General features: G+C 56.2%; 1 gene segment (V, D, J or C); it reads left to right on the top strand.

Annotated features, from left to right (window-relative positions):
- Nucleotides 1-15,544, top strand: part of LOC101957805 (immunoglobulin gamma-1 heavy chain-like) — a 203,225-nt gene extending 187,681 nt beyond the window's left edge. Inside the window, 4 exon segments of the C gene segment in view lie at nt 13,970-14,257; nt 14,553-14,576; nt 14,690-15,019; nt 15,131-15,544. Of these exon segments, the coding sequence occupies nt 13,970-14,257; nt 14,553-14,576; nt 14,690-15,019; nt 15,131-15,453 (965 nt within the window).
- Nucleotides 15,545-15,764: the final 220 nt, after the last annotated feature.

The raw sequence follows: 15,764 nt of genomic DNA, 5'->3' as shown, positions 1-15,764 counted from the left end.
CTTTTGATTATTGTCGGAACTTTCACTGAACCATTTCTCTGATATTGCTTGCTATCAAGAGATAGTACAGAAACATCCCCCTTGGTTGAGAGCCTGTCTAGATGGACAGTCCAAGCTGATGTTAGCCAGGAGCATAGTGGTCTCTAAAACCCAGCAGAAAGCAGCTAACCAGAAACCTGACTAGGAAAGACAGGAAGGGAAACAGTTTTCCCATGAGCCAGAAGAGGACCCACCACCTTATGTGTCACTCTACTCAACTTGGCCAAGACCACTGGGACAATAGACTGTCCCCTATCCCCCTTTTCCTCAGAGGCAACAAATGATGGCACCCCCAATACTGGCTATTCCATCCTCTGTGATGTCCTCAGAGCCAAAGGCTTCTTAGGACCAAAGACTCTTTCACCTCCCAAGATTAAGGTGGGAGATTTGTCCCGAGACCAGAGCCACAACTCAGATGAGAATTCTTCAGATTCCCCTGCAAGGGACTAAAGGACCTGCCCATGTTGACCAGAGGGAAACACCTGAGGGGGACAAGGCAGTTTGTGTGCCAGCCTTTCTCCACTATTGCGATCATCAGCTGGAAAAATCATACTCCCTCCTACACGGAGAAACCCTGAGCCTTGACTGATCTGATGCAGCCCATTATCCAGACCTAGGATGGGCCCAACAAAGAAGAAGGGCTAAAGAGATATCAAGAAGCCTTCATAGGAAACCTCAGAGAAGGGAAAAAAAGAACAAAACACACTGTCTGTGCCCAAGAGTTAGAAGGAAAATGAGCCAGCCCTGAGCCCTAGCCTAAGCCGAGCATCTGCAGACAGACAGAGCTGAGCAAAGCCTCCCGCTGCTCCAGCATCTCCCTCTCGCACCCTCGATAGCCCTGAACATTTCTCTGGGCCCCACATCTGCCTAAGGCCCCTCTGCCCTATGAAACTGGCAAGAATGACCGAAAGAGATGTGCCCAACTGACTCAGAGCTGAGTGTCCAGGCCACTGTAGCTGCCACCCCTCTCCCTGCCCAGAGGCACCCAGGGGAGGAGGGGCAAGTTTGTCAGCAAGGAGATGCAGAGGCTCAAGCAACAGGTGACCAATGCAGCCTTTGTGGGGCAGACTCACAGTGAAATTTGCCAAAAATTACAATCCTAAAGGACTTTACTGAGAAGGAGCCGGTGAGCTGATTAAGGTGGCCCCCACTGTTTTCCTTAATGGAGACCCAGAGGCTCAAGGACAGGCAGACCAAAAAGATAAAGAAGAGGATGGATCTCATTACAGCTGCCCTCACCACAAACCCAGAGGTCACTCAAAGGGGGGTCTCACTAGAACAAAGCCAATGGTCCAAATGTTTATAGGAAAAAAATGTGGCCAGACAAAAGGGGAAGCCTCCAATGGCCCCATCGGGCAAGCCCCCAGTGCCATGCTCAAATGCTAAGCCTTGAACAGAGAAGGAAGAATGTTTTCCCCAGCCTTGGGCCCCAGTCCCATCCTTTCAGTGTCTTCCCACTTGCTCAGAAGTCCATGATTGACGAATATGGCAGGGGTCCCATAGGCACACACAACTGCATCTGATGCACGGGACCCAGGGCCTCAGGAGGGCTCAGCTGCTACAAGCCCCCAAATGAACCATGAATATGTTCATGTTAACAGCCAGTAGTGGGCCATAGGGTGCTTTCCCCCAGCCTTTGTCACCAGCCCCCTCCAAAAGGACATGCCACCCTGGGGCCAAGCCACAGGCTGTGAGCCACCAGCAGGAAGGGCCACAGAGCCCCCTGCACCCAGGCATACTGAACAAAAACACAAGCGGAGCAGCCACTCTATACAATTAGAGCAGGCTCCCATCTGGCAGGAGGAGGGAGCCACACAGACAAAGAGCAACACCTAGGTGGGCACAACGTGGCGGCCACACTGGGACACACAGGGAACAGCACCACTGCCCTCCAACCTGACAGATGGCCCATGGTGAGATTTGCATAGGTGCCTTTTACACAAATGATGTCCCAGGCCATCAGTCTCTGCTGGGATTTTCATCAGATTTAAGAGGTGGAGAATCCCAGCAGCCAAGATCCTGCACTGGGAGATAACAAAAATGTCCTGCATCTTAAGGCACCAGAGGCTCCATGTACACTTCCCTTCCCTAAATGACAGTTCCTCCCAGGGGCTTGAGAACACCATCCTTGGGACAGTGCTGGACTCTGACTTAAAAGCCCATAGGTATCAAGAAAAAGTCCCATAACTTGCTGACATCTGACTCAGCAACAGAACATACAACAGCAGCTGGGCCTCCAAAGAATCAGGAGATCTGCTCAATTCCTGTCCCTCCAACCTGCCATCAGACTAGAGAATTCAGATTCAGCCATATATGGATCCCCAACTTTCAGTTATGGCAACCCCTCTGTGAAGCCACAAAGGGGGAGAATGGGGTCCTCTAATATGGGGGCCAACTAAGCAATAGGCCTTTGAGGACATTCAACAAGCACTCCCAGGGCACCTGGACTAGGACTCCCTGACCTCACAAAGCCTTTCTTTATGTACGTCCATGAACAGTCAGGAGAGGCTGCAGGAGTCTTGGCTCAGGTGCTGGGGACATAGCAATGTCCAGTGGCCTATCTATCCAAACAGCTGGACTCTGTAGCCCAGGGCTGGCCACCTTGTTTATGGGCCATTTGTTGGAAGCTGATAAACTGGCTATGGAACAAGAACTGGTTGTCAAGTTCCTCATTCAATTTTGACATTGTTAAGAGTACAAAGAACAATATTGGTTGACTAGTGGTCGATACCAGGGCATGTTATGTGAAAACCCATGTATCCATGTGGAAGTCATCCAGACTCTAGTCCCAGCAACCTAGCTGTCCGTCAGACCTGGACAACCTGATCACCATGTGTTGAAGTCATGGATGAAGTGTTCTCCAGCAGACCAGACCTGACACACCAGCCCCTCAGGGACCCTGATGTGAAGCACTCCACAGGTGGTAGCAGTTTTATAAAAGATGGGGTATGTTTAGCTGGATATGCAGTGGTCACTCTGGACTCCATTGTTGAGCCAGAACCTCTGCCTCAGGAAACTTCAGTACAAAAAGCAAAACTTAATGCTTTGACTTGAGCACCTCAGTTGACAGCAGGAATCTGTGTGGATATTTACAAAGACTCAAAATATGCGTTAGCTACCCTTCATGTTCATAGGGCCGGGGAGAAAAGGGAGATATGATGTATGGGCAAGAAATTCTTAAACTTTTGGATGCACTGTGGGTTCCCAGGAAGGATGTGATTATATATTTCCAAGGTCATTGAAAGGGAAACACTGTGGTTGCTCAGGGCAACCAAAGAGCTAACAGCGAGGCCAAGTTAGCTGTCTGCAAGAAATGGGAAGAAAATCCAGTCCCAGGTTTAAATGCTGCCCTTCTGCCTGGCTGACTGTCTAACAGAATGGGAGCCAACATACTCCCAATGTGAAAGAAAATGATATAAGAATGAACAAGAAAATTTTCTCCCAGGTGCATGGTGGAGATTTTCTGATGGGCGGAATAGCCATGCCAGAGATTCTAGCCCCAGCCTTTATCAGACAGTTCTACAGGAGAACACATTGGAAATACAGCACTTGAGACAGTTCTTAGTCAACATTTCTATGTCCCCTGGCTCACAAACTTCACGTGGACATTCTGAAAACAATGTGAGGTTTGTGCTCACAACAATCCTTGTCAGGGGCCAGAGCTCCCACCAGGAATCCAGACTATAGGAGGAGCACCTTTTGAAGACTCAGAAATAGACTTCACTAAACTACCACGCTCACAGGGCTTTAAGTAACTTTTGGTTTCTGTGTGTTCCTCCTCTGACTGGGTGGAAGCATTTCCCACCCACCCTGAAAAGGCTAGGGAGATACTAGGATGTTTCTCTGGGAAATGATTACAACTTTCTTATCCCAATAACTACGGGCTCAGATAATGGGCCAGCTTTTGGGCAAAGGTGATATGATTACTGACCAAGTGTTTAAACATCAGATGGAAGTTACATCCTGCCTATAGGCTGCAGAGTTCTGGTAAAGTTGAAAGGGTGAGCAGGACTTTAAGGCTCAATTGGGTGACCTGTGACAGGAGACGCACTAACATTGAGATGAACTTCTCTCTATTACACAGTTGAGGATTAGATCCACTCTCACTAGGAGAAGTGGATTCTTTCCTTATACGATAATGTACAGGAGCCCCCTCTTATTAGGGAACTACAGGGAGACTTACGAGAGATAGGAGAATTCCCCCTGAGATGACAGCTTCAGGCCTTAGGGAAAACTTTACAGGTTCCCAACCAATGGGTTAGAGAAAGATTGTCAGTAAGTCTGACCCAGGTGCACACTCCTTCAAGACGGAGATTGAGTCTGGGTCAAAGAATGGAATATTCAACCCCTGAACTTCTTTGGAGGGCCCTTTCCCTGATATTTTATCCGTCCTAACTGCAGTAAGGTTGCAGAGATAGGTCCCTGGATCGACTACACCAGACTCATGCCTACAGCTGTGGACTGGGGGTGCTCTCCAGATGCTGCTACGCCCTTGACACTGACCATCCAGAAAAAAAGAAAAAAAACACCAGAGAAGCTTGAGGATCAGCAGGACAACAGCCCTGCTCCAGTCACTCTGGAAGCTGACTGGTCTTTGCCCAGCCAAAGCTTGAGGAGACTATGGCCCTGTTTCAGCCACACAGGAGGGACTGGCTGATCAATGCATAGTGAAAGATAAACTTCCCACCAGGACTAATGGACTCTTTCAGCCTCTAAGATAGTTCTTACACTGTAATGCATTGCCATCCCTTGATTCTAGATATATACACACTTCTCTGTTTGGTTTGTGCTACTGGTTTGATAACAGTAACTCCTACTGACTGGACTCTGGGTAACAAAATTTCACTTACACATTTTTTCTTGCTTATATAAGTTTTCTAGGATTTGTCTGGTGTTATTAGTATGGCTTTGTTAATTTATGCTGTTTAACCTATGCTAACCAAAATGTTAGTCTATTATTTAGTTTGGTTTCCTTTGATAACCTTAAGAGGCTCTACCCTACTCCTATTCCAACAGTGGAGATCATGTGAACCATGTGTCAAGCCAATCCACTATAACCAAGAGGTGGTGAAATTAGGACCTGTTCCACCAGAGGAATGTTCTAGATGGATAGCTGTTTGGAAAGAAAAAAAGAGGTCCATTGGAAAGAAACTTGATTTCGGAGGTCACCAAGCTTGAGGTGAAGGTAACTGGCCACCCCAGAGGATTATTGCCACAAATGGTCCCGCTCGCTACCTGGGCACAAAATGGCGGTTGGAGCTATAGAACTCCTATTTACATGTTAAACAGAATTATTCACTTACAAGCTGTACTAGAAATTATTGTTAATCAGACTGCCACAGCCTTTGACCTCCTAGCCACACAACAGACCAGATACGAGTGGCTAACTATCAAAACCGCTTGGCATTAGATTACCTACTGACTGGGAAAAAGAAATATGTGGAGAGTTCAAAAGCTCAGATTCTTGCATCCAAATCGATGACAATAGACAAACAGTTAATGATATAGCCAACAACACAAGAGAACCAGCACATGTGCTTGTTCATATCTAGAAGGGCATTAAAGTTTGGGTCCCAAACATGCTTTTGGGAGATGGTTTTCAACTCTTGGTAGATTTAAAAGCTTAACTGGTGTAGTGGGTATTCTGCAGCTAACCTGTTCATTGCTCCCATGTTTGGCTCCACTGTGCATTAAAACTACTGGGTCCACTACAGAAGCTGCTGTTGAAAGGATGACAACAACTAAGATTTTGGCATTACATAAGGCTTTACACCAAGATAATGGTAATGATGCTCTTACATTTAAAGGATTAGATGTTGGGGATGCAAATCAAGTCAAGATGGCGCCTGGCACTTTGCCAGGAGGAGTGGTTTGTGAAGCAATGCCAGCGAGCCATTAAGATGATGAGGATTCCTTACTGGCTGACTGCTGTGTCTAGATGATGTTAATTAAGTTAAGCTGTGTGTCATTAGTTGAGTATATATACCTCTGCAGTCCAGCAGAGAAGGGGCTGCGGCTACCTTGGTGCCTGCTACTTTGAGTTCTTGCTCAGTTCCCGCTGAGTTCACTTGCAATAAAGTAGTTCCCGCTTCAACCTTCAAGTTGCTTGTCACCTCCCGGTTATTTGCCCAGCCGGACTGCAGCAATTAAATTATAGGGAGTACCATTAAAGGGGGAATTGAAGTGGCACCCACATTCTCCACAGAAAAGTTTTACCTGGGTTTATCCAGAAATCCTCACCACGGCTCATTTGGGGGCTGTCAGCAAAAGAGTCTCTGCAAAAGAGTCCAATGTGGATAAACTTCCTATGTTCGTGTTGCCCTGTTTACTTGGCCACTGGCCGGGAAGATACCTGCACTCCAGGTGCTGGACACCCCTTACTAGTTTTTCACAAACGTATCCAGTATAGTAGTTTGTAGAAATGTGCAAACAAAGCCTCTGGCCTTGAGCTGGGTTTCACAGAGATGTCTACATTCCTAAGATAAGTTACAACAGCTGGCAGAGGGAGGAAAGAAAGGGGAGAAGAAGCTCCCCCCTTCTCAGGTGTGGTCCTTGAAGGGTTAACTTGCCCAGAACAGTGAAAGAAAAAGCTGCTTTTATGTGAACTTCTGCAAACTGCAAACTTCTGAGCCCCTCCCCTTACACGCTGGGTACAAAACTCTGAAACTCCCTGAACTCAGGATTCAGGGGATTGATTGATTACAGCAAATGCTGTGCCCTCTGAGCCTGGCTGCAGCCAAATAAAACTGTTTTCTGCTATTTTCGGTGCCTTGCCTGGTTTGTCCCTACAACAGCCTCCCTGTCCCTGGTGCTGAGTCCTGGCAACCTGAGCAGATGAACACAGGTGTCCCCCTCCACTGTCAGCCCTGCACCCACACAAGGCCTCCCCAGCCTGCCTTGCTGTGTGCTGAGCTGGGTGGGGCCCCTGGAACTACAGCCTGTGAGGCTGAGCCCTGCTGAGCTCCACCTAAGGTGAAGCTGGGCCCCCGCAGCCACCGATGCAGGGGTGGTGTGCGCCTAGGACACCCTGCCTCTCCAGTCCTTGCCACATGCCCCCGGGGGGCAGAGGGGCACTCGGGGATGCCATAAGTCTGGCCCGTCCTGTGGGTGCCATTTGGGGGTGCATGGCGTGCTCCCAGAGGCCCCGCAGCACCCCGTGACAGCTGGCCCCAGGACATTTCATGGTGAACACTTCCCCAGAGACCCGGGCTCACACAATTGTCCCTCACCCATGCACCATCCCATAAGCTTCCTCTACAACTCCTCAGGGCCTTGACGTCCCCAAGACCCTCTCCACCTCCTCTCCATTCCCTTCACTCACCCCTCCCAGGCCCTGGCATGGCCCGGCCTCTGAACAGGGGACGCCTCCCCTGTTCCTGCTCTCTCCAGAGCCTTCATCCTCAGGGCCCTCCAGAGCCCCGTCAGGTCCCCCACCTCCTCCTCTCACCCTTCACACCCGCCCAGGCACTGCGCTCCCCTTCCCTGTGGGTGGCCAGCTCCCCCAGGCCCTAGGGGAGTTTCCCTCTCCAGTGCTGGCCCAGCAGTCCTGGACCCTCAAGGAGGGAGTGCACCCACATAGTGAGGAAGCCAAGCTGTCCCCCTGGCCAGTGACCCTCTGCTCTGTTCCCTCCCCTCAGACCCAGGAAGCTAACGGCCACCTCTCCCTCACCTGCAGCCCCCTCTGGCAGCCCTTGCTCAGGCCCTGAACGGGCCCCTCTTCCTGCCCTCTGAGGGTGGACACCTTGAGCACCCGGTGCCTCCGCAGCTCTCCTGTCTCCTGCATCCCCAGACCCTGGGCACACAGCCAGGGCTGCCATCTGCTCATCAGGGAGCGCCAGCCCCAGAGACCTCTCCACCACCAGGCCCTCCTGGGCCAGCACTGGTTCTCTCTGTAGCCCCATCTTGCCCCTTGCCAGGGACCCCAAGGAGCCCCGAGCACCTTTCTTCCCTTCCCACCAGCTTGCGCCCACCAATCCCAGGGCCCCCACTCTCCTCCTGCTCTGGAGGATCTGGGTTCTCCCAAGGAAGAACTGTCTGCAGAGAGATCCAGGGAGCAGCAGCCACCAGAACCAGGCTGGAGTCAGAGGGTCAGGAGGCTGCCCAGGTACTGAGGGGCCCCAGTCTCCAGGGAGGCAGTCAGGGTGGAGGGCCTAACTGCACAGCCGCGGGCCAGCCCCAGGCAGGAGCACAGAGCAGCAGGTGGGATTGGGCCTCCCCCTTCTCCCCTGGGACCCAAGGCACTGCTCCCCACCACCACATGCCCACACGAGATGGCCGCACCCAGGTCTGAGCCTGACCCAGAACCCCCAGAAGAAAAGGGAACTTAGGGAAGTCTGCATGCCACCAGTTTCAGTCTTGTTCTTAGTCTCTGTGGGGGGGGGGGGGACTTGCACCTCTGGGGACAACAACCGTGACGCCTGGGAGCACAGGACAGAGTAGAGTGGGTGGCAGTAAGTGGCCAGAGCAGGAAGGGCTGGCAAGGGCCCTTCAAGGCCCCACAAGGTGAGTGGGGTTGGCAGGGAGAGGAGGCCACAGGAGGAGAGGACATGGAGCCTGGGCCACAGTGGCCCTTCAGGACCCAGCATCCCACGGGCCACGGGATGTGGGAGGGAGCGAGAGCACACCCCCACACAGAGGGCCCCACACAGCACCCAGGGGTCTGCCTTAGAAAGTGCCAACCAGTGAGGGGACGGGAACCTGGGGCAGGGCACTGCATGCCACCAGAGCTGGACACACGTCCTACTCACGGACATGAAGGGATGGGGCAGGAGGGGGTCAGAGGAACAACATGGCCTGTCCTAGAGACTGTGGGTATGAGGCAGAGCTAAGGGCACCTCGAGGAGGCAGGGCCAGGGCAGCTTCCAGAGCCAGGTGCAGAGGAAGCCTATAGCACAGGGACACAGGGTCCAGGCCTCCTCCAGGGGCAGGGCAGGACCAGCGGACTCTGCTGGACACAGCTGGCTGGAGAGAGGATGGGAGCCTCGGGGGCTCTGAGAGCAAGGCCAGTCCTGGGAAGAGGGTGAGGCCAGAGGAGGACCCAGCCTCCACTGGGGAGAGTGGGGTGGGACGAGGCAGCTCTGGGATCAGGGACCTGGGCAGAGCAGGTGCCCGTGAGCTGGGCAGGTGGGGTGCTGGAAGGCTCGGGAAGCCCAGGGCGCAGGGCACCAGGGGCAGAGCATCTGAAGGTGAGCTGGGGCAGGTGGGGTGCTGGAAATGCCAGGAAGCCCCAGGAGCTCAGGGGACCTGGGTAGAGCACTTACAGGTAGAGCTGGGCATATGGGGGTGTTAGAGGTGCCCAGGAATCCCCAGGAGCTCAGGGGACCTGGGCAGAGCACTCACAGGTGAGCTGGGGCAGATGGGGGTGCTGCAGGTTCCCAGGAAGCCCCAGGAGCTCAGGGGACCTGGGCAGAGCAGTTACAGGTGGAGCTGGGGCAGGTGGGGGTGCTGGAGGTGCCTGGGAAGCCCCAGGAGCTCAGGGGACCTGGGCAGAGCACTTACAGGTGAGCTGGGGCAGGTGGGGGTGCTAGAGGTGCCCAGGAAGCCCCAGGAGCTCAGGGGACCTCGGCAGAGCACTTACAGGTGAGCTGGGGCAGGTGGGGGTGCTAGAGGTGCCCAGAAAGCCCCAGGAGCTCAGGGGACCTGGGCAGAGCACTTACAGGTAAGCTGGGGCAGGTGGGGGTGCTAGAGGTGTCCAGGAAGCCCCAGGAGCTCAGGGGACCTGGGCAGAGCACTTACAGGTGAGCTGGGGCAGGTGGGGGTGCTGGAAATGCCAGGAAGCCCCAGGAGCTCAGGGGACCTGGGCAGAGCACTCACAGGTGAGTTGGGGCAGGTGGGGGTGCTAGAGGTGCCCAGGAAGCCCCAGGAGCTCAGGGGACCTGGGCAGAGCACTTACAGGTGGAGCTGGGGCAGGTGGGGGTGCTGGAAATGCCAGGAAGCCCCAGGAGCTCAGGGGACCTGGGCAGAGCACTTACAGGTGAGCTGGGGCAGGTGAGGGTGCTGGAAATGCCAGGAAGCCCCAGGAGCTCAGGGGACCTGGGCAGAGCACTCACAGGTGAGTTGGGGCAGGTGGGGTGCTGGAGGTGCCCAGGAAGCCCCAGGAGCTCAGGGTAACTTGGCAGAGCATTTACAACTTAGCCAGGGAAGGTGGGGGTGTCTAGGGGACCTGGGCAGAGCATTTACAGGTGAACTGGGCAGGGGTGTGCTACAAATGCCAGGAAGCCCCAGGACTCAGGGGACCTGGGTAGAGAGTTGCAGCTTACCTAGGGCAGGTGGGGGTGCTGGAGGTGCCCAGGAAGCCCCAGGACTCAGGGGACCTGGGCAGAGTTACAGGTGAGCTGGGGGAGGTGGGGTGCTGAAAAGGCTTGGGAAGTCCCCAGGGCGCAGGGTACCAGGCGCAGGGCAGTTACAGGAGATCTGGGGAAAGGTTGGGGTGCTGGAGGTGCCCAGGAGTCCCCAGGAGCTAGGGACCTGGGCAGAGCACTTACAGATGAGCTGGGGAAGTATGGGTGCTGGAGGTGCCCAGGAAGCCCCAGGAGCTCAGGGGACCTGGGCAGGTGGGAGTACTTGGGGAGCCTGAAATGCCCCAGGAGCTCAGGGAACATGGGCAGAGCAGTCAAAGGTGATCTGGGGCATGTGGGGGTGCTGTGTGTTCCTGGGAAGTCCCAGGAGCTCAGGGGACTTGGGCAGAGCATTTACAGGTGACCTGGGCAGGTGGGGGTGCTGGAGGTGTCTGAGAAGCTCCAGGAGCTCAGGGACCTGGCAAAGTAGATTCAGGTGAGCTAGGGCAGATGGGGGTGCTGGAGGTGCCCAGGAAGCAGCAAGAGTTCTGTGGACCTGGACAGAGCACTTACAGGTGATCTGGGAGGTAGGATTGCTGGAGGGGCCTGGGAAGGTTCAGGAACTCAGGGGACCTGGGCAGAGTAGTTACAGGTGAGCGGGGCAGGTGGAGGTACTAGAGGAGCCAGGAAAGCCCAGGAGCTCCGGGAGACTGAGCAGAGCAGCTGTGGGTGAGCTGGGGCAGGTGGGGGTGCTAGAGGTGTCTGGGAAGCCCCAGGAGCTCAGGGGACCTGGGCAGAGCAGTTATAGGTGAGCTGGGGCAGGTGGGGGTGCTAGAGGTGTCTGGGAAGCCCAAGGAGCTCAGGGGACCTGGGCAGAGCAGTTATAGGTGAGCTGGGGCAGGTGGGGGTGCTAGAGGTGTCTGGGAAGCCCAAGGAGCTCAGGGGACCTGGACAGAGCAGTTACCAATGAGCTGGGGAAGGTGGGGTGCTAGAGGTGCCTGGGAAGCCTGAGGAGCTTAAGGAACCTGGGCAGAGCAGTTCCAGGTGAGCTGGGGCAGGTAGGGTTACTGGAAGTGCCTGGGGAGTGCCAAGAGCTCAGAGGACCTAGACAGAGCACTTACTATTAAGCTGGGGAATGTGAGGGTACTTGAGGTACCTGGGAAACCTGAGGAGCTCAGGGGACCTGGACAGAGCAGTAACCATTAAGCTGGGGGAAGTGGGAGGTGCTGGAGGTGCTAGAGGTGCCAGCAAAGCCTGAGGAACTCAGGAGACCTGGGCACAGCAGTTACAGGTGAGCTGTGACAGGTGGAGATGCTGGAGGTGCCCGGGAAGCCCCAGGAGCTCAGGGTAACTTGGCAGAGCAGTTGCAGCTTAGCTGGGGCAGATGGGGGTGCGGGAGGTGTCCGGGAAGCCCCAGGAGGTCAGGAGCCAGGGGCAGAGAAACTACTCTCAACTTGGCCAGTGGTAGTTCTGGCAGGGCTTAGGAGCCCCAGGAGCTCAGGGAACCAGAACATAACTGTTACAGGTGAGCTGGGGCAGGTCGGGGACCACTCTGTCTGCTGACATTCCCAGGACTCAGGGGAACAGACAATAGCCACAGTGTCCTGGTGCAGCTGGGCGACCAGGGCAATCCCAGAGGTAGAGTCTGCAGGGTCCAGCTACAGGGTCCCTGGGTCCCTGCAGGAGCTGAGCAGACGCAGGTTAACAGGGGCTGAGGAGGGTTTGCAGAGCCCAGGGCAGGGACCTTTTTTGCAGAGGACCACACAGGGGAGCAGAAGCAAAGCACCAGGGGCAAAGCATCCTGCACAGCCAGTGGGGCAGCAGGTGAGCAAGGGCAGGCCAGGGTAGGCCACAAAGCCTCTGGGCATCCAGAGCACACAGCACAGGGCTGTGCAGGCAGCCCCACTGGACGGGAGGCTAGAAGGGGCTCACGCCCACAGCTGCTGTGCTCTGAGCTGGCCAGCAGTGGGCAGGGCCACGGGGAGCAGGGCTGAGGCAGGGGCTGCAGAGGGCTGCCCAGAGCAGAGAGCAGGGCTGAGGTGTGCTGAGTTCAAGGTGGGAGGGAGCCATAAGGGGACAGGAGCTCAGGGAAGCAGCCGTCGGCTGACTGCAGGGAAGAGACTGAGCTTCCAGAACCTGGTGCTTACAGGACAGCTGACCAGGCAGAGCAAAGGGGAGCAGGGAAGCTTCCAGAACTGGAGGCAATGGGGGAGGTCAGGGGGGTCACAGAGTCCAGGAGCTCATCCAGGAGGGCTCTGCTGGGAAGAGTAGGCCAAAGAGAGGATGGGCTTCCGGGCTCTGGAAGCAAACCAGTCCTGGGTGGGGGAGGCCAGCAGAGGAGCCAAGCTGGACAGATGGAGGGCAGAGTGGGCAGTAGGACCCCCAGGCGTTGGGCACCAGAGGCAGAACTGCCGCGGGAGAGCTGGGGCAGGTGGGGTGCTGGGGACCTGGGCAGCCCAAGGAGATCAAGGAACCTGCTTGTCTTGCCCTCCCGCTGGCCCCAGATCACCCGTCCTTGGTCTCCGGGGCTGTCCACATTCCTCTCACCCCACAGCACAGGAGGATTGGCGGGAGCAAGCTGGTGGGAAGGGAAGGAAGGGGCTTGGGGCTCCTTGGGGTCCCTGGCAGGGGGCAAGATGGGCTACAGAGAGAACCAGTGCTGGCCCAGGAGGGCCTGGTGGTGGAGAGGTCTCTGGGGCTGGGGCTCCCTGATGAGCAGATGGCAGACTGGCTGTGTGCCCAGGGCCTTGTGCTGAGGGCTGGGGATCCTGGGCTGAGTCCCAAGGGCCCTGGAAGGAAGGCTCGGGAGAGGTCGGGGCTCACAGGTGCCATGGAGGCCAGGCCAGAGCTGCAGAGGGGCTCTGAGGGGCAGGCAAGAGGGCCTAGGAGAGTGCCCATGGTGAACCTCAGGAAGCAGGGCAGGAAGACCTGGGGAGGGACGGGTCAGTGATGAGTCACAGCTCAGGGCTAGGGGGAGCCAATCAGGAGGGTCCCAGGGGCTGTCTCAGGGCAGGGCATAGGGCCCAGGGCCCAGGACAGAGGGCATGGGGTTGCTTCAGAGCCAACTGCAAAACACCTGACCCTGCAGGGTTAGGTCCAAGGCCTGGGCTCTGGGTCGAGGTGAGGGAGCAGAGCCCAGGCAGAGGTAGCCAAACCTACCCATGGCAGGACTCCTCGGTAACAGTGGAGGGCACAGGGGACCTGAGAACAATGCCACTAGTCAGGCCAGATGCCCACAGGAAGCACAAGGGGACAGGGAGCTGGTGGGCCCAGCAGGACCCAAGATGGCACCCACCCATGGACAGAGCCCAGGAAGGGGCTGGGGGCCCCAGGGCCACACAGGTCCAGTGGTCCTTACATGCTAAAGGATCCGCTGCAGCCTCTCCCACAGGGGCAGGGGCGGCACACAGGGCTAACTGTGCAGTTGGCTGTGTGTCCTTCAGGAAACCAGCAGGAGAGGTCTGGCCTGGCCTGGGCATCCTTGAGGTGGGGGTCACCTAGGGAGGTAGGACCTACCAGGTGGGTACCTGATGCCCACAAACCCCGACAACAGACCCTGCCTGGTGCTTGGGGAGAGCCAAGGACAGCGGGCCTTCTGTGGGCCTGGGTCCCCTGCATCCAGAACAGCTCACTCAGTATCTTCTCTCTTGCAGCTTCGACCACGTCCCCCTCAGTCTTCCCCCTGGCCCCCTGCTCTAGGGACACATCTGGCTCAGTGAACCTGGGCTGCCTGGTCAAGGGCTACTTCCCTGAGCCAGTGACCGTGACATGGAACTCAGGATCCCTGTCCAGTGGAGTCCGCACCTTCCCAGCTGTCCTGCAGTCAGGGCTCTACTCTGTCACCAGCATGGTGACTGTGCCCACCAGCACCTGGCCCAACCAGACCGTCACCTGCAATGTAGCCCACCCAGCCAGCAGCACCAAGGTGGACAAGACCATTGGTAAGGGGACAGACTACACGGTGAAGGGTCCCCTGGAAGTCAGGCAGGTCTGTGCCACCTAGAGAACTCTGCCATGCCTCATGCTCAGGGAGAGTACTCTGTCTCCACCAGGCCCAGGGCAGGCACAGTCTGGATGCCCACATGTTGGCTCCTGGGCACTGGTCATAGGCCTGCCAAGAGCCAAACCCAAGAGCAGGCTGGCCCTAACCTGAGCGCATCCAGGGCAAAACTCACCCTGTCTCTGTGGGTACCTTCCTCCTCCAGACCTCAATAACCCCATCCTTCTCTCCTGCAGATCCCAGGAAGTCACCATGTCAAGGTAAGTCACCAGGCCTTGCCCCAAGATGAAGGAGCAGGATGGATGCAGAGAGAAGTTTCAGGTAGAGGGTAGACCCCAAGGGTGACCCGTGTCCTCCATCTCTCCCACATTAGATATGGAAATCCTGGGGGGACCATCTGTCTTCATCTTCCCCCCAAAGCCCAAGGACACACTCATGATGTCCCTGACCCCCGAGGTCACATGCGTGGTGGTAGATGTGAGCGAGGATGAACCCGAGGTCCAGTTAAGCTGGTATGTAGACAACGTGGAGGTGAACACAGCTGAGACGAAGCCACAGGAGAGGCAGTACAACAGCACATTCCGCGTGGTCAGTGTCCTCCCCATCAAGCACCAGGACTGGCTGAATGGCAAGAAGTTCAAGTGCAAGGTCAACAACAAAGCCCTGCCCACCCCCATCGAGAGGACCATCTCCAAAGTCAAAGGTGGGAGAGGGCAACGGGCAGGGCAGGGCATGGGGCTGCCTGGTCACATGGAGCCTGGCTCAGCCCACCACTGCCCTGTCAGTGACCTCTGTGCTGACCTCTGTTCCACAGGGCAACCCCAGACGCCAGACGTCTACGTCTTGCCCCCGGCCCAGGAGGAGCTGACCAAGAACACCGTCAGTCTGACCTGCATGATCCAAGGCTTCTACCCTGGCGACATCTCTGTGGAGTGGGAGAAACAGGGGCAGCCAGAGCAGGACTACAGGACCACCGAGCCCGTCCTGGACTCCGATGGGACCTACTTCCTCTACAGCAAGCTCAGGGTGGACAGGAACAGTTGGCAGCGAGGAGACCAAGTCACGTGCTCAGTGATGCACGAGGCTCTGCACAACCACTTCACCCAGAAGACCCTATCGCGGTCCCCGGGTAAATGAGCCTGACCAGTCCTCACCCCACGAGGACACTGTCACCTTCCCTCACCTACCCATGTTAATAAAGCACCCAGCCTGCCCTGGGACCCTGTGAGACTATCCTGGTTCTTTCTGAGGCAGAGAGCTCTTGGCACGCCTGGGCAGTGGGCTGTCGGCCAGGCTGCCTCCGAGGCCCAAGTTGTCACGGCTAGAGAGAGGGAGGGGTCCCACATGGCCAGACCCAGAGCCAGTGTCTGCCCAGCTGGCTGCAGTTTGCCCCCGCAGGGCACCAGGCTTGGCCAGAGGCTAAGCCTCTCCCAGACCTTCCCCAGCCC

The sequence above is a fragment of the Ictidomys tridecemlineatus genome, chromosome 5 (assembly GCF_052094955.1).
Source record: "Ictidomys tridecemlineatus isolate mIctTri1 chromosome 5, mIctTri1.hap1, whole genome shotgun sequence".
In the NCBI taxonomy this organism is placed as follows: Eukaryota; Metazoa; Chordata; class Mammalia; order Rodentia; family Sciuridae; genus Ictidomys; species Ictidomys tridecemlineatus.
This window is presented reverse-complemented; position numbering and strand designations above follow the sequence as displayed.